Here is a 19,177-nt window from a genome sequence, read left to right on the forward strand (position 1 = left end):
TGCAGTTATTGTAAGAAATGTAGATTATACAGGCAACTTCTTATTCCTTAGAAGAGGCCTTGACCAACCAATAGTTACACCTAGAGAAGATGGTGGAAGAAGCTGCCCAATCCACCTACAGGCAAAAGTGCAGATGCCTTCCAAATTCATGCCTTTGGGCTTTTTAAACATTTGACACAATTTGGGTATTTTTCCCCTTGCTTGTATTACCAAGGATCATGCCCTCAGATTCTAACACCCAAAGAGGTGATCAGGCCTTTTGGTCATGGAGGCAAAGCCTTCATAAATGGGACCAGTGCTCTTGGGTGAGACTCAAAAGCTCCAGGATCACTTGCATCCTGTAAGGCTACAGCAGAAGTCAGTAGTTTGCAGCCAAGAGGAGGGTCCTCACTGAAACCTGACTCTGTTTGTGAAAGCTCCCTATGTCATCAATTATAGCACCCCAACCACTTAGCCTACAGTAGGGTATAGCCAGTCAGGGCTACAGTCTAAAATTATATTTAGTTTTCACTAAATGATATAGTAATCTCCATTAGATGATAAAATCATCTCACCTGGAAATAAACTGGTAAGCAAAACATTTTGCAGCTTGTTTATTTCTGTTTTGTCCAATGCTGACCTTATTAATATTGCAACTGTCTCGCAGGTTTCCCCACTTGCCACTGTAAACTGGAGCCGAGGGGGTCAGTTATTTGGGGCCTAAGGATGTGTAGCTTAGTGGTACCTGACTAATATGTGTGTGTAGTGGGGACTAGGTTTGACACCATAAAACAGGGAGAGCCGTTTTTAGAATGGAAAAAAATAGATTTTAAAGTTTAAATATCTGTTTTACCTTTTACCCAAATCCCCAAGCCCTGAACAACACTATCAACACAAATACTTGCCCAACAAGCTAAATTGTTTCACCTACATTTGAGAATGAGTCTGGTCAAGAGAAAAGTATAAAACAGGCATAATTAGTTCAGGCTTCTCTGCCATTCATGGAGCTCCGTCTTTGAGCCATGAATTCATCACCTTCTCCTCCATAGTCTAAAAACATCTTTAAGAAGCACAATGCTAATTAAGTGGTATAGGGTCAGTGCTCAATGACTACAGATTTCAAGGAAGGAGCTATGTGAGGGAATATAGGTTTAAACAGGCAGCTGTCTATACCTGAGAGGGGTCAGCTGCTAGGAGAGATGTAAATAAACCTCCGTAAGATGGATCCATGAAAAACCTGATACATTTCTCGTTGTCCTCTCTCATGGCTACTGTGACAGTCAAACAAATGTGATTTTTTTGGGGGGGGGGGCGGCCAACCAGATTCAAGGGGAGTCACAGCAAGTGCAAAGCAGATCTGCCTGGGGCCCCTCCAGCTCTGGTACTGGTGCTGCCTCTCTGGCACTGAGCTCAGGTCTGGGCTGCCTGCCAGGCACAATAGTCAAAGGACGGGCTTTAGGAAAAATTTTTAACTAGAAGTTAATTGGTAATTGTCAGGAATCTTCAGACTTTAAATGACTGTATCTCCACCCAAACCTGAGACTGACCTATAATGCCAAGATGCCCAGAGAAACAACATGAGTCACCGCCTCAGGAATGTGGAAGGGGGGAGGTTGTGTTGTATATAAATAGGAAAGCCAGGAGACACTGTTTGTTCAGGGCAGAAGTCAAAGCTAAGCCTACATGCCAGTCAAGTAAATGTTTCTACTGTGTCAAGTCAGTGAAACCATAAGTGATTGCTTTTCTCCAGAAATGCTTTGATATATGACACACCTATCTACCTGTTTTCTCTTTGTGTGTTTACATGTTAAGTGCACACATGTGAGTTTAAGAATTTGGGTACATGTATGTGCCATATTGAGGCCAGAAGTCTATGTTGGGTGTCTTCCTCTATTTCTTCCCACTTGTGTTTTGTGTGTGTTTTGCCTGCATGCCTGGTGCCCCTGGAGGTCTGAATGGGTCTGCTGGGAATTGAACCCTGGTCCTCTGGAAGAGCAGTCGATAACTGCTAGCCATCGCTGAGCCTCAGTGTCTGAGTTAGGGTTCTCACTGAACCTGGGGCTCACAAATTCACTGCACAGATTCTCTTTCCTGTCTGCCTCCCAGCGCTACCATTACAGATGCATGTCAGCTCACCCAGCTGGAACTAAGGTCGTCATCCTTGCAGGCAGGCACTTCACTAACTTCCCTAGACTCCTGTCAAATGCTTACATCTAAACGGTTCACAATGGCCCAGGTACCACATTATTGTTGTGAACAGATCGTCAAGTTATCCTACAGGACAAGCTTAGCCTCCTTCCACTAAGTCCCTCTTTAGGATAATTCCATCTGTGTGACTTCCAAGGTTTCAGGTAATTGCCTTTGATTGTCAAGAGATTGCAAAGCTCACAGACCGCAGCCCTTCCAAGGCCTCTTCCTTCTAGAGGAGCAGTCATTCCCCACTTTCCCTACATGGAAATTACAAGAAAGAGTTTTTTTCCTAAAGTGTAAAATACAAGTCATTCATAGCAACTGAAGCAGAATCGTAGGTCTCTTTCAAGGACAGAGACACCGACACTCAGGTCTGGCTGAACACTTCCAAAGCCCGTCATGGCAGCCTACAACCTTGTGCTCTAGACAAGGTAGGTAGACCAGGCTCTGGCCAGCCCAGCCTTCCTCAGAATCCTAGTTAGAAAACAAAACATTTAGTTCCTTTGGAACAAGTGCTGTTTTTTCCTAATAAACAGAGGATGTCAGTGTTGTGTGCTGTCTCTACCCTGAAATGAGTCACCCTCATGGCATAGCTACAGAAAGATTTGAGTCTCTTCAAAGCTCCTGAGTTGTAAGAGAAAGCCGGCTTCAGGTTGTGGACTTGAATGTTATAACATTTGCATTTTTTTACAGTTTTTTTCAAATAAAAAATTTAAAGTAGATTATAAATTCTGACACCAAATTAACTTTATGAGTACACTCAACATTCACATCAGAGATGGCCTTACATAGCTAAAGCTGGCCCAGCACTCACAAGTGCTAGGTTATAGACCTATGTGACTATCACAGCCATATAATGCCCACCTCCATCAGATTTTTTATCTTTGAATATTTATGTTATAGGGAAAAACAGGAATCTGCAAACTTGTATGCATTACAACTATATAAAAATTAACTTAGGAAGAAAACTGACACAGGACCATCAAAATGGCTCAGCAGGTAAAGACACTTGCCACCAAGACTGACCTGAGCTCAATCCCAGTGACCCACATGGGGGAAAAGAACACTTCAGCTGTCCTCTGGCCTCCACAGCACACACATAGACACTAATTAAACACAATACAAGCTTTAAAAAAATTCTAGCTCATCTGTGGGGGTAAAGATTTCCCTCCAAATGCTGGAAAAGCAACCTAAGTAAGTACAAAAGAATGTTATATAAAAACTGAGTTTGAGGCCAACCTGATCTACAGAACTAGTTCTAGGAGAGCCCAGACTATACAAACCATGTCTCAAAAAACCAAAACTATATAGTGGGGCAGTGGTGGTGCACACATTTTATATAGTGTATCTACACACACACACACTGAACTTCACAGGTTTCTAGAATGTGTACTAACTCCCTGTCTTATGTACTCATCATCTCTGGTTTAGCGAGCTGGGTGCATGTCCATCTTTTCTAACTCCTCCGTGCCAACCTGGAATATGGCAAGTGTGCAAGTGTGCAAAGTCTCTGGGAACACTTCAGAAACTGGGAAGATGACACGCCTGCTCCAACAGGAGCCACACTGCCTTCACTTCCATTCATCAGACTTCTCCCAGGACAGTGTAGCAGGAAAATCATGAAGCCCAGGGCCCTGCCCAAACAGTACAGCAGCTTTGTACCCCGAAAGTGTCAGCATACGGCAGGAGCAGGCTTCCTGCACGTGTACTTTTGCTACATGCCACATGGGAAGGAAAACACCTATGTGCAGCAGCTGCCCCTGCCACCTGAAGTACTTACTGCTGTGAACAGCATGCAGTACATAGAAAACGAAGAGTGGCCAGAGTAGAAGGACAACCTAGGAGAAAAGAAGAGAAAATGTTAATTTTATTTCCTGGAAACAGGCTTCCCCCTCCCTTTGTTCTCTTTTCTGTTTGCTGCTTGTGCCTGCTTAGCCACTCCCCAGTCCTAGACTGTTCTTGATTGGCAGCTCCTTGGCTCTGGAGGTCGCAAGTGGAAAGAGATGGGAAAGGAAATAATCACTGGCAACTAAAAACCTCACTAAATGGAATGACACCATCCTTGTGAGTTTGGAGACCCGGCGTTAAATATTAAAAGCTGTGGGGGCTGAAGAGATGGCTCAGCAGTTAAGAGCACTTGCTGCTCTCTCAGATGACCCAGGTTCGAGTCCAGCACCCAGATGAAATCTCAACTGTCTGTAAATCCAGTTCCAAGTGGTCTGACACCCTCTGGCGTCTGCACCAGGTACAAGCTGGTGCACATACATACACGTAGGCAAAACACTGATACTCAGAAAATAAATAAGTTTAAAAAAAAAAAGATTACAAACCACCCCAAATATAGATTTGAAGCAAACTCAATGAAAATTCTAGCAAATGAGACACGAAGACCTACCATGGACAAGGAAAGCTTTAGAATGAAGAATTAAGGGACTCGTTTTAAGACCTACTATAAGGCTGCAGTATAATACTGGCAGAGAGAGGATGGATGGAACATGGATAAATGGAACAGACTGAGCACTCAGCAGCAGACCCACATTTCAACAAAAGTCCTAGTAAAATTGAAAATAGTGATTTAGCTTTCACTATTTTGGGCAGTGGTGTTGCAGAGACAGGCAGATCTCTGAGTTCGAGGACAGCTATACAGAGAAGTCCTGTGTCAACCCGCTCCCCTCAAAGATGGACTGGTCAGTAATTCTGGAAACTGCATAGTCTGTTGGAAAAAAATGGAAAATAGTTTCCTTATACACAAAAATAAATTCAAATGCTGGACCTCCTGTAAGAGCTAAGCTTAAACATGGATTTATAAAACACAGGCTGGTATAGATCATTAGGATCCCCAAACCACAAATTAGGAAAGCAGACGTAACACAGGGTTTCATGGAAACTTCGGGGAGATGGCTCACACCGAACAGTGCTTGCCACTGGACCGTGAGGACCTGACCCCTGTAACCCGGAGGCTCACTGGGACTCTCTGCAAGTCAGGCTTAAGGAATCAGCGCAGCACACTCCAGAGACGCTGGCTCAAACATAAGGTGAGGCATAACTGACAGACACAATGCCAACCTCTGAGCTCCCCGTGCATACACACAAACAAGCTCTTAAAAGTTGATGCTTCTATACTTCAAGGAATATCAGGAAAAAAGAAAACAAACAAGATTTGGAGAAGAAAATGTCAAAACATGAAATTGTCTCCAAAATGACATTTATTAGCACAAGTGACCCACTTTTTTTGTTGTTTTTTTTTTAAAACAAGAACAAGAGCTAAGCCCAGATGACAGGCTGAAAGGACAATAGCCACAGAAAGTTACCCAGCAACTTAGGGACAAAATGCAAATGAAAACCACTGAGATACAGAAACCCTGTAGGATGGCCAAAACAAGAAAGACCAATAAACAAATGACAACCAGGACTCTCACACATTCCTGGGAAGGATGCAAAATGCTACATCCAGTGTGACACTTGGTGGCTGGGCCCCTGGAACTGTAACGGTATATACTCCCAAGTATTCATTCAAGTAAAACAACAGGCATAATACATGCAGACAGTGTTGATAGCATTTTATTTATTTCACTTTTTGAGACAGGGTCTCACTGTGTAGTCCTGGCTGGCTTGGCCTGGCATCCACTATGTAAACCAGGCTGGCCTCAACTCAGAGATCTACCTGCTTCCCAAGAGCTGGGATTAAAGGTGTGCGCCACTATGCCCAGCTGAAGCTTTATTTTCATAATCCCAAATTGAAACAACCTAAACGTCAGTCAACTTTCAGTTGACTGGATCAGCAATCTGTAATACTCCCAGAAGAACATGGACAAATAAAAACATGTTAAAAAAAAAGAAGGCAGATATATCGGGGTCCTCATCGAGTGATCTCACATACAACATCCTAGAAAATATGAAACTGTAAGGACAGAAAGTTGACCCAAGGGCTGCCATGAGTTCAGGTGAAAACCTAATGCGATGGAACTCTTCAAAACCTTGATTTAGGGTGGACAGATCTCATGTGTAGGGATTACAGACCAGTACAGCTATTTTAAAGGGCTGCTCAGTTAGTGCATACAGACTTTAAGTTACAACTTTGTTTCACTCCACAACAATATGAAAGTAACACACATTGAGTAAAACTACTTTTCTGATCTTTCCAATATACAATACGGAGTACAGAACTCTGAACCTAGGCACTAGTGGTTAGCCACAGCTACCAGCCAGCCACATGACCAAGAAGGAAAGCCAACTCTACTGAATCTAATCTACGTCACTGTGTGACATGTTTAGGCTGGGTGCATATACTGAATACACATTTTACTTACGACATTTTCATCGTGCAGTGAATCTTCAAGACTGTAAGTGAAGAAAATTTGGCCTCTGAGCCATCTCTCCAGCCCCTGAGCCAGTACCTTTAGAAAAAGTTACTGACCTTTGGAGTTCACGATTTCACTCCTCTGCTCGCCCTAGCTTCTCTTATCAAAGTGGCAGTCAGCTCCTCTTCCAAGTCATCAAAGCCTTGTAGCCAATGGATAATAGCAAAGTAACACAAGTGTCAGAGACTACACACTTACCTGCCTTCTCTGACTTTTTCTGCATTCCCTCGACATATGTAGTTCTCGATATAACCATCACTGCAGTTGATTTTTGACCAATCAGGGTCACAAACAGCCAAGAAGTGTGGACGCAGTCTGCCTATAGAATACTTGGCAATGTCAGTCAGGGACTGGCTAGCTGCAGCTCCAAACAAAAAGGCTCCGATGGCTTTGTAAATAGTGGCTATATAGTGATTGCCAACAAAGGAATTTGATTGCAAGGCGTTAAAGTGAATAGACAGACTTTCTCCAGCAATCATCTGAAAAAGAGGAATAGAGGATGATAAAACAACAAGCAGGCCCTTTAAACAAGCAAACAGAAGAGCAAGTGCTAAACTGCAAATGATGTTTGTTCTAATCCCCCTTTAAAGTCAGTTTAAGACATCTGATTGTAAAGTGACCACAGCCCCAGGCTGACGGTAGGCACCACTGCCAAGGCCACGGCTGAGCCAAAAGCAGTGTGCAGTCTACGTGAAGGAATAGCCCTGCTTCTTTTCCTGTATTCAAATAAACTGAGCTCCACAGCTACAGTGAGAGATCCCCATAGACAGCTGTGGCTCACTCAAATACAAACTCCCCAGTGAACATCTTATATAACCATGTTTAAAATCTACTGGTCTACATTTTTTCTCAACATTCCTTTGAGTCAAAGATATCCATCATACTAAAAAGAGTAATTCAGTCCCACGGTCTCCAAGTTAAGTCTTCTGGAAGACTCAGAGAAAACCAGACGCCTTGAAAAAGTCCTACCAAGAGACCAAACAAATACTTGGACTCCTCCTTCCCGGGGTGATTTCAGATGATTCCTCCCTTATTCTTCACCGTTTTACAAAATGGAGTTAAAGTCTTCAATGAGCATCTGTGGACTGCTACAGTGTCAGTCTAGGTGGTGAGCACGCCAGTGTAGCGAGCGTACGGCAGAACAACCTCACGGGTTCACCACCACTGCCCTGAGCAACCCAGATTCTGACTGCTTCATTATAAACACTAGCAATTTGCTGCTTACATAAGACGAGAGGATACATTCTGGGGGCCTGCTATCTACACAAACACTTAGGGAGCAGAAAGCGTGCTAACCTGTGGGTGGGAGGGAGGTGGAGAGCTCTGTAACCAAGCTTCCCTTGAGACACCTGCTTGCTTCTCTACCTCATCTTAAACTTAAGCAGTCTTACAGGGAAGGGTTGTCTGCGGAGCCAGCATTGCCATAGGTGGCAGAAATAACGGCCACCGCTTAGTGGAATCTCAGAAATCCGTTGCCAGTCATTCTTCCCTCATCTGGCTCGACTGATCCCTGAGTCAGTCTTGCCAATTAGACTATGAATTCTGTAAAGCTAGCTGGTTTCTTACCTTTTCAGTAGAAAGCTAAATTTGGCACAGGAGCCCGGTGTCAATAAACTTTAACAGAAGGTACTGTCCCGGGTGAAAGTCAAAACCCTTCAACACATTATACTTCACAAAAATAGTCTAGCTGTCAATGAATGCATAAAACCCTTCTAAGACTCGCTTATAGAAGGAAACTTGACTTCTGGGGTCATTGCAACTCCACTGCTGTGCTAAGGTCACCCTTACCAATGTTCAGTGGCCCTGATTTAAAGGCTATTGCCTCTTTGAGTCATTAAGGGCTGCTAGTGTGAACGGATTTCTCTAACACATTACGGAGTTGATCTTTGGTGGCGGGAAACACAAGTGTATTGATCAACTACAGTTTAGCAGTGTGGCCCTCCACACCCCAGCTGTCAGCTGTTTCCACGAGCTCAGTTATGTTCCAGAACCAGGTGCACAGGTGGCTTCCTACTCACACTTGGCACCAGCTGCAGGCACTCCACCCCCTCCTGCCACTGACGGAAGCAACCCAGCTCTGGTGTTCAGAGCATCTCCGCAAGTAGCATGATCTAACGCTTGTACTGGGGTGGCTCCCAGGCTCTAATGTTGACACATGCTTCGTCAGCAGGCATCGTTTCTTAAACTTACATGCTCTCCTCTTTGACAGAAACAGCCAGAAGAAGTTCTAAATCTAGTTTTCTGTATTTGATCTGCATAGGACAGTCATTCTTCAACTCATTTTGATACTTTGTCCTGACCTTTGGTCCATTATACCTTGTTCTTAATCTTTGTCAAAGTCTACACCTAAGCCAACTGTGGTCTAATTAATCCTACAACTCAAAGTACTTGTGTTTCATTTACTTAAGACAGTAAGGATACAATAATTATTAATACAGAAGAGTCTGTCTCAGGGAGGGAGGCAGAACCCTTATAAACTGCCGAGCCATCCCTGCGGGCCTGTGCTCACAGCACTCTCTTACCAGCTCTTTGTGTCCCCACGAAAGACTCTGTCTACAAAGCATCCTCACAGTGTTCTCTTTCATTCAGGGCCTGCTAGCCCAAAGAAGTCTGGCATTACTGGTGCACTTCTTATTTCCACCCCTCCCAGACAGCTCTCCTTGCTTCTATTCCTTTATCTCCTCCTGATTCTTTCTCGAAAGCCAAAAATGAATTACTGGGTTGAGCAGATGTTTATCAACCTCACTTCTCACTGACCATTTCCTCTGTACTGAAACCCTCCCTTGGCACTTGGTTCTCTCCGACGTACCACCTAGCATGGCTAGAAACCATCTGCAAGCCATGCCAGAGGCTCGGTGCAAAGTCCGAATCAATGACTTTATTTTAGTAAGGCAACCCCCCCACCCACACACAATTTATTTTTTAATAAATGAAATTCAATTTATACAATTCTGATTAAGGAGTACTTGAAAAACTGAATTAAGTAAACCAGAATTATTTTAAATTAGTACATGAAGCTGCTGCCCCAAGCAGAGTTATCTGTTGATGCTAATTTGAATACTTTACTAAACGTAAAGATCACTTCAGGGAGACCACTGAAAGGTTTTAAGTTTTTATTTATGTGTATACTTGAGTCCCTTCAGTGTGCCACACACGTGTGTGTGTGTCTCCGTGGGTGAGCCACACGTGTGCGTGTGTCTCCGTGGATGTACCACACGTGTGTATGTGTCTCCGTGGGTGTGCCACACGTGTGTATGTGTCTCCGTGGGTGTGCCACACGTGTGTATGTGTCTCCGTGGGTGTGCCACACGTGTGTATGTGTCTCCGTGGGTGTGCCACACGTGTGTATGTGTCTCCGTGGGTGTGCCACACGTGTGTATGTGTCTCCGTGGGTGTACCACACGTGTATGTGTCTCCGTGGGTGTACCACACGTGTGTATGTGTCTCCGTGGGTGTGCCACACGTGTGTATGTGTCTCCGTGGGTGTGCCACACGTGTGTATGTGTCTCCGTGGGTGTGCCACACGTGTGTATGTGTCTCCGTGGGTGTGCCACACGTGTGTATGTGTCTCCGTGGGTGTACCACACGTGTATGTGTCTCCGTGGGTGTACCACACGTGTGTATGTGTCTCCGTGGGTGTGCCACACGTGTGTATGTGTCTCCGTGGGTGTGCCACACGTGTGTATGTGTCTCCGTGGGTGTGCCACACGTGTGTATGTGTCTCCGTGGGTGTGCCACACGTGTGTATGTGTCTCCGTGGGTGTGCCACACGTGTATATGTGTCTCCGTGGGTGTACCACACGTGTGTATGTGTCTCCGTGGGTGTGTCACACGTGTGTATGTGTCTCCGTGGGTGTACCACACGTGTGTATGTGTCTCCGTGGGTGTGCCACACGTGTGTATGTGTCTCCGTGGGTGTGCCACACGTGTGTATGTGTCTCCGTGGGTGTGCCACACGTGTGTATGTGTCTCTGTGGGTGTGCCACACACATGTGTGTGTCAGGTTCTCTAAGATGAAGTTAGAGATGGTTGTAAGACACTCAACATGAGTGCTGGGAACTGAACTTGGATGCTCTGGAAGAGCAGCAACCACTGAGCCATCTCTTCTTCCTGAAACACTTTGTTTTAAAGGTTCAGTTAATAAAGTCTAATTTCCACTTTGGACGGTTGTGTTGGGCCCTGTAGGCACATCCACACCACACAGCCTGGGCACCTTTAAGGGGACAGAGCAGAACTGAAAGAGCAGGGTATCTAGCACTTTAAATGTCAATACAGGACTCTTGGCTGACTCAGCTGCTGTGCACTGTAAGACCCAAGACCCCCTCCCTGTTGTATGTGCACGTTTGTTCTATAAGATTTGATCGCATTAAGTAGTTTAAGCTGGGCTTGAACTTACACTCCTGCATCAGCTTCCTGAGTGCTGGGAGTATAGGCACACACCACCATGCTCAGGCAAGACTCAAAGGCTTCCCGGCACTCAGGAGGCTAAGACAGAGGGAGTGCGACAGTGCACGAATCCATGCCTGCGCTGGGAAACACAGGGAGACCCTGTCTCTACACAGATGACTTCTCCTACAAACCATCGTGGGTTTGGTCACCTTTACTAGTAAAAACTTAGTGTAGAGATCTGGGCAGATGAAGGAGTCCCTGGGTTCTTTAACCCCTGTCATACTGTAAGTCGTGTGAGTTGCAGTTCAGTCCTACTGTAACCTGTCATGCTGTAGACAGTTGTGTTACAGTAAGTCATACTGTAACCCCTGTCATACTGTAAGACCATCGTATGAGTTACAGTACAGTCCTACTGTAACCTCTGTCATACTGTAAGACAATTGTGTGAGTTACAATACAGTCATCTGTAACCTCTGTCATGCTGTAAGACAGTCGTGAGTTACAGTACAGCCCCTCCACCAGATACTGACAACAGTTTCATGGAAGTGGCTAGAACATGCCGGGCTCCAGGACAGCCACTGAAGACTAGGACTGACAAAGCAGCGTCCTTCCTCCCGGCATCTCAGTTTTACAAATAAACATGCATACAGCAGAAGGCTTTCTTTCACTAGTTGTCTACTACAAAGTATGAATTAATTAATTTTCATTACTAATCAGATTATGTGATGATTTTAATGCTGTTTCCAAATTAATTAAATGTTGACATTTACTTCAAAAGTTGACAAGGTACATACATGCTGTCGTCTTTTCTCTTGGGATCATAATTCTGCCTTTAACTGTGTTTACATAAGTATTGTTAAGTTTCTTTGTACAGAAATGTTCACTTAAGTAAGACAATTTCTGGCTGTAAAGGCCACAGAAACAGCCTCTCACCGGACTCCACCCAGAGCCACGCCCTGGGCATCCCACTGAGATGCTGGGCAACAAAAGCTGCCACACGGCTCCAACTGTCAGTGTTGCCTTTGGTGCTGGTAAGACTCCTTCCATGTTCACTGCTAATCACAGAACATTAACTTTTTCTCTCCATTTATGGCAGCGTTTAAAACTTTTCTAAAAAATGAGGTGAATGAAATTTTAACATAAGTTAACAATTTCTCTTGTCTAGAACGCAGTACTAAAGAACAACATTCAGTTATGATCCCCAATGCACTATGTGAGAAACACGCTGCTATAGCATTCAACAATCAGTCACATAATTTCTGAAACAGAAACAAATCAGAACCATAATACTCACAGTGACATAAAAATTAGCACAAAATCTACATATACTGAGTTAGGCTCCAATTACATATTTTTTACTCTTTTGACCTCATTTAAAATAGCTCCATACAATAAGGCTTCCACTAAAGTTAAACAAGTCCTGAGGGGATATACATTTAATCATCAACAATCCATCACAAGAGTAACCGTGTGCTCAAAAGTTAGAAACTTGGAAAAGCAGTTTAACTTACAACGATAATACTGAATGGAATGATTATTCCACCTAATAACGCATAGGGTATGGTGTCTTCTCTGTAAGGGTACTTGATGGACTCATCATTACAGAACACTCCTCGCTGGAAGGGGGTATGCCTTGAAGTAAGAATTGCAAAAGGCAATCCAGCTAGCAAAAGGGAATAAATAAAAATATCATTAAAAATTATCAAAACTGATTCATGGCAACAACCATCCCAGAGACTTTAAAAATGCATTTGCTATGGAAGTAAGTAAGAGCACATGTAACAAGGAAATGCAGACTGCATGCAGCAGAAGTTAGGAGGGTCGCTCGCGATGGGGGGGGGGGGGTGCTTCTCTATAGGAGACAATGCTTCCAAGTCCTCTGCCAGCCACTTTAACACGGGCATCTTCCAAGCTTTGTTTCTGCCCAAATACAGCCACTTCTGGGGAAATCTCTTCTCGTGGTCTTATCTTTAATCAGCCAGGTTTCCAGCACTTTCTCAACCTCTATCTGTCACAGCCTTTGTTTCAAAGAGGAAAACATTTTAACATTCCTTTTTCACTACAACGCTTAGACAGGCCAAGGTTACAGCTAGATTAGGACAGTGTCTAAATTAACTATTCATTTGTTTCTATTATCCAGAGAGTATTCAGAGCTGCCTTGGAATGGCCCCTGAAGTTGAACCGACTTTCTTAAGACAGACAATGGTGTCAAGCATGGACCACCGAACACACACCCGCTTTATCGTTTGTTTTCTGCGGGGATTATGCCTCACACTCACCTCTGAAAATGTTTAAGTTCTTCATGTATTAAATATGGCCATCTACTAATTACAGCTTACAGCTTTTAAAGAGAGATTAATTCAGCAGAAACCGTCAACAAGTCCACTTCGAGACTGATCCAAGCAGGCGCTCCCTTAGGTGTCCCCTTCTGCATGCAGTGTCTCACCCGCTAAGCTAGCCTGTCCATGCAGGTTCAAATGTTCCCTCTTCACGAGGCACCAAGCCCTGATGGTCACCCTAAGACGGACAACCAAGCCTCCGCTGCCCTGTTTACATAGCGTCCACTCTGTCCAACCCACAAAGCAAGCAGATTCTGTCATTCTTTTCTGCTAGCTCTTCTACTTATCTGCCCACTTTCATTTAGATACTGAATAGCCAGAGTACATTACTTATGTAATGTACTTACGTACAATTTGCCAATGACAGCTGCCAACTCTTTAAAAACCCTTAAAATTCAACAAGATCCCCAAAGCCTTGCTTCTGATAGATGCTATTCTTTTAAAAAGTTACACTAGAGCTAGCCCACCCTCTCACTGAATCCAGGCTCGCCCAATTCACAACATTCTTGCAATCAGGGCAATGGGGTGAAATACCCAGGCCTTCAGTACATGTGCTACGGCTGTAGCACAACTTGAGGAGAGTTACACAGACGTCTCACTCTTATCAACTCGAGTGCTAACTACACACACGGGTGGAGGCTCCACCGCTGCCTGCCCTGCACAGCAGCTGAACACTGACCCTTCCACCAATCACAACACTCGACGGAACGGACATTCGTCTCACATTCACAAAGAACTCTACGTTCATTTTATTTGTGAGAACTCTACAAAAACTAGTGGAAACTTTTACTGCCTACACAGCACATTTCTCAATTGGTTGCATTTTCCCAATCAGCATTGCTTCTTTCTATAGTAAGATATTTAGTACAGAAATTAAATACTCATCACTAGTATCCAAAACACTCTAGGTTTTGTAGTTTTAGTCTAAGGAAAATTTCGTATTAATAGCCTTAAATATACTAAAAATATTAATAAGCATACAAATTAATACTAAATTTTTTTTCTCCTTTGGCCACAAAAATCAAGTTAAATTACTCTTAAATTTAGAGGAGAAAAACATTATTTTTCTTAAGATGGAGAGTGATAAGTAGTCCACTTTAAAATGAAGGAATGTGTAATTGGGTAAATATTCGATACACTGTATAAAAAATCCTCAATACTGCCAGGTATGGTGGCACAAGCCTTTAATCCCAGCACTCAGGAGGAAGAGGCAGATGGATGTCTGTGAGTTCCAGGAGCCAGGGCTGTTACAGAGAAATGGTTTTGGACCCCTGCCCCCCCCCAAAAAAAAAGGAATCCTCAGTGCTATCAGGATTACAAAGCTGAGCACAGTACGGTACGGTATATAATTACCCCGGAGAAGAACAGAGAAAAAAAACCAGGGCAGTGTCTACAGTGTGAGTCCCAATAGGAAGGGGGACAGGAGGAAACAAGAGATGCAAACGATTCCCTTAGCTACAAAAGAGAAAGAAAATGTGCAGGACAGATGTGACATGAGAAACAATCACAAAGTAACAGTGACATTACATGGACACTGAGAGAGCGGTGAGCTGGTGCAGGTCAGGATGGAGGAGCAAGGACAAGTCAGAAGAAGAGTGTGTCAGGAGGGGAAGGCTGTGATCGTCATTCTCCAGTAAGGAGCTTTAATGGGGACGGAGGAGTAAAACCCGACAGGAAAGCAGGAATCACCACAGGTGCACTCTATCCGGGATTTGAGTTCAGAAGGTGTCAGGAATACTTTTAAGTTGGTAATAACCACTCCTTGTCACCATCACAGAAACCTGTGGAATATATAATAGCCTAATTCAGTTTCATTTCCACTAATTTAGCTCGGTACAGGCCAGCCACAGGTTCACGACCCACTTAAGACTCAAAGGGATGCTTCGAGAACCTCTCAGAAATACAAGACCGAGTCCATGTGAGCTGGCACACACGCAAAAAGGCCAAGGACAAAGCCCATTTACTGAGAGAAAGAAGGGACTAGCCTGACCCGCCCCAGGGCAGGATGGAAAAGGTAGCTTGGGTTCCCCAGTGCCAGAAGGTCTCAATGGTCCCACTATCTAGGCTGCTGAGTACCTTCTATCTGTTTCAACAAACAAGTTTTACTTAGGCTAATGAGGAACAGTTTCTACCCCTTCCACGTCCTAATCGTCCAACAGGGACAGCACAAAGGCTGCTTTTAGGCTTCTGGCTAATCTCTACAGTACAGAGAATATTTCCAATTCAAATCCTTGTTTGCATTCCTAATTATTTCCTTAGAATATTTTATGTAAAATTAAAGGATATAAACGTTAACATTTTTGGCCAATTACTTCCCCCACATGTAACTGTACAGTACTAATTTTCTTTACCAGCCGCGGTACAGTGTGGAAAAGCTGAACATTTTAAGTAGACAGTTGACGCTATCTTTGACATGTATGACATCCAAGGCAAAAACGAAAGGACTGTCTATGTTGTTGTCAGTTCAAAGCAAACTTACTTTTACCAGAAAGATTGCATCTCTTAAAAAAATCTCTTTTCATAATTTTTAAATGACTGCATCTGCGAGTATTTTCCTTAATACTCTAGCTGGGAAATTAATTTTAACTTCTCTCCTTCTTCTTTTAAAGATTTGCATGTTTATCATGTGTGTGTTTATCTGTTTGTACACCTTGTGCATGTATGTGGCCATGAAGACCAGAAGAGGATATCGGCTGCCCCGGAACTGGAAGTACAGGTGGTTATGAGCCACTCAATGTGGGTGTTGAGAACTCACCCTGGTCCTCTGCAAGAGCAGCAAGTACTCTTAAGCAGAGTCATCTCCCCGGCTTTCCTCCCCTCTTTAATAACCTTAAGGTCCAACATGTACCATAAAGTCCATCCACTGTAAATCCACCACCACAATCATTCATGAGCCTGTGTGCATTCCGTCTATCCTCCTACACCAACCTAGAGCGACCACTGCCCTGCTTCCAGCATCTCGTATAAATGGAATCATATAACAGCTGGTACTTCCTATGTGCTCCTATTACTACTATAACGTCCTTGAGGCTAATTCATGTTGTGCCATGTGTTTTCCTTTTTACGCTATACTACTCTACTGTACATACATAGCACATCTGGTTTCTCCAGGCACCAGGGTCCAGTTTGGGGATCTTATGACTAACACTCATACACAAGTCTCTGTGTGGATGTATTTTCATTTCTAACGAGCAGACACCTACAAGGAATTGCTGGGTCATGTAGTAAGTGTATGTTTAACTTTTTAAGAAGCTGCCAATTTATTTTTTAAAGAGGCTGTAGCATTTTCATCCCACATCCTGATTTTTAATATGTCCAATGGTTAGTCACAATGAACACATTTGAAGCTCAAGTCCTCTGAATAGAAACTTGAGATCATCCTTGAAATAGTACAACTCTCTGCTTCCAATAATGAAAATCTTCAACGGTTCAAATGGATGTGTAATATAGTAGCTCCTAACTTGCACAAACTGAATACCACAAAAATATTTCCCCATCCTCCACCTGAGATAGTAAAAGACTGCTAAAAACACCAGCTTCTTTAACTCTTATACATATAGCTCAGGATCTTGGAACGATGAGAGCATACTTGCTGTGGTAGAATATTATTTTAAGATCTGTAACATTTGCTTGTGTTGCATTCCTTACGCTGCATTTGTTTAACTCCGTGAAGCTGTGATGCTTTACCTGTCTAAAACACCTAATGGTCCAATAAAGAGCTGAACGGCCAACAGTGAGGCAGGAAAAAGGATAGGCGGGGCTGGCAGGCAGAGAGAATAAATAGAAGGAGAATGTTTATGTAGTCTTGCCTGTCCTGGAACTTGCTCTGTAGACCAAGCTAGCCTTGAACTCACAGAGATCCTCCCGCCTCTGCCTCCTGAGTGCTGGGATTAAAGACAGGCATCACCATGCCCAGCCTCTCTTCTACTAAATTTTAAAGACCTTTGTAGCAACTTAATTCTAAATACGTTTAACTCGATTCAGTACACAGACCAAAAGGCTGAGGAACTCCATTCATGTCTTAGCAATCCAGACATTTAAATCTTATTCTTGTCAATATTAAGGTACATTTCATTATAAAAGCTAATATCAGAGAGTGGGGTCTTAATGGTCTGAGGAAATCATCTTTAATTATTAAGCAATCATTCAAATCTGCTCAGTAATGAACTGAAATCCCACTTTGTATGGTCATTAGTCAGGGGTCAGCGACGAGCTGGCAGGAGTCTGACTGTGGTCATTTCTAGATTTAGGCTGAAAGTAGCCAACAGGATCTGCTGGTGGACTGATTCAATATGCATATATGAGAGAATAGCCAAGGATGGAAAGGAGGCTGAGCGAGCCATTTAAAGTTACACTAACTGAGAAATGCATCCCTGGAAAGGGAACTGGGGAACAGGATGAATCTGCTTGCATTACCTATAGTAGACAGCGGACATAATGCCTGCGATGCAGGGAAGACGTCAAGGCTAAAGATGTAAACAACACATGCGAGCCAGATGGGGTCACAGAAGGAACAAGTCCAGAGAGAAGGAGGAGCCACGACTCCACAGCACTCCGAATGAAACATCCATGGAGAACAGAGCCTCACAGAAAAGGAAACGGGTGGTGTGTATGTGTGTGTGTGTGGGGGGGGGAGTTTCAAGACAGGGTTTCTCTGCATAGTCTTAGCTGTCCTAGAATTCACTCTGCAGACCATCACATCCGCCTGCATGTGCCCAATATGTATTTTAAAATTAATATTCACTGTGTATGTGTATATGCACGTGCACTTGCATGGATAGAACCCAGGGCTTTCCATGAGACAGCAGGTACTCTACCAGTTTTTAAGCCTTGCTTTATTTTTTAAAAAAAACCTTTTAAGTTTACGTAAAACCTGAGCAGAAAATAAATACACACATATACACCCTCTCTACTATCACACTCCTTGTCTTATAAACACCTTACCTCGGCCCAACACATTTGATAAAACTAAAGAACCAGTATCAGCACACTGGTAATAACTGCAATCTGAGGTCCACCTTAGGACTCATTCATAGTTCTGTCTGCATTGATACATCCACCATCATGGTGCCTGCCATACAGAGCAGTTTGACTGCCCTGCGAATCCTCTGCTTTAGGTGCCCCTTTTATCCTCCCTCACCCCACTTAACTTTGTACTAGCTCTACAGTCTTGCATTTCCATAATATCATAGTTGACATCAGAAAATGCTGTCTTTTCACACTGGCTTCTTGTACTTAGTAATGTGCACTTGGAGTTCTTTCATGGTTCTTCATGGATGATGGTTCATTTTCTTGGATTTTGTTCTTTGGCTCTTGCAGTTCTAAGGACACAGCACAGGGCCTTGCCCATGCGAGGCAAGTTCTCTAGCACTGAGCTACACCCCAGCCCACTTGTTTCTGTGTGTCATCAGATATGAATATTCTATGTGTGGAACATTCCAATTCCACACTTCATTTATCCATTCAAATACAGAAAGGCATCTTGTTTGTTTTGTTTTTAAGTTTTGAACAATTGTAGTTGGAAATTTTCCTGTCCTGATTGCCCACTCCCTGTCCTGGCAGCTGCTTCCAAATTACCACACAGAGACTTAATATTATTTATAAATGCTCAGTTAATAGCTCAGGCTTGTTACTAGTTGACTCTTACATTTAAATTAACCCATAATTCCATTTATGCTGCCATGTGGCTCATGGCTTGTTACCTCATTTTCTGCATGTCCTGCTTGCTCAGTGGCTGGCTGGCGTCTCCTCTTACTCTGCCTTCTTCTTCCCTGTGTCCTATGGCTGTCTCACCTACACTTCCTGCCTGGTTACTGGCCTGTCAGTTCCTTATTAACCAATGTAATACATATTCACAGTGTACAGAAGGATTGTTTCACAGCAAGCAGTTATGAATAAAAGTGCTACAGACATGTGTGT

General features: G+C 43.6%; 1 protein-coding gene across 2 annotated transcripts in view; it reads right to left on the minus strand.

Annotated features, from left to right (window-relative positions):
- The window catches only part of Plpp1 (phospholipid phosphatase 1), a 58,975-nt gene that overhangs the window by 2,159 nt on the left and 37,639 nt on the right, over window positions 1-19,177 (minus strand). Inside the window, exons 2-4 of one of the 2 annotated variants that reach the window (XM_041663503.1) lie at window positions 12,431-12,582; window positions 6,729-7,009; window positions 3,950-4,007 (exon numbers count right to left, since the gene is read on the minus strand). In XM_041663503.1, coding sequence (XP_041519437.1) covers window positions 3,950-4,007; window positions 6,729-7,009; window positions 12,431-12,582 — 491 coding nt within the window. The remainder of the gene's footprint in view (window positions 1-3,949; window positions 4,008-6,728; window positions 7,010-12,430; window positions 12,583-19,177) is intronic. The other variant, XM_041663502.1, reaches the window with a different exon arrangement.

This window comes from Microtus oregoni, unplaced genomic scaffold, assembly GCF_018167655.1.
Source record: "Microtus oregoni isolate MIOR12 unplaced genomic scaffold, Mior012 000014F_ref0000157, whole genome shotgun sequence".
Taxonomy (NCBI): Eukaryota; Metazoa; Chordata; class Mammalia; order Rodentia; family Cricetidae; genus Microtus; species Microtus oregoni.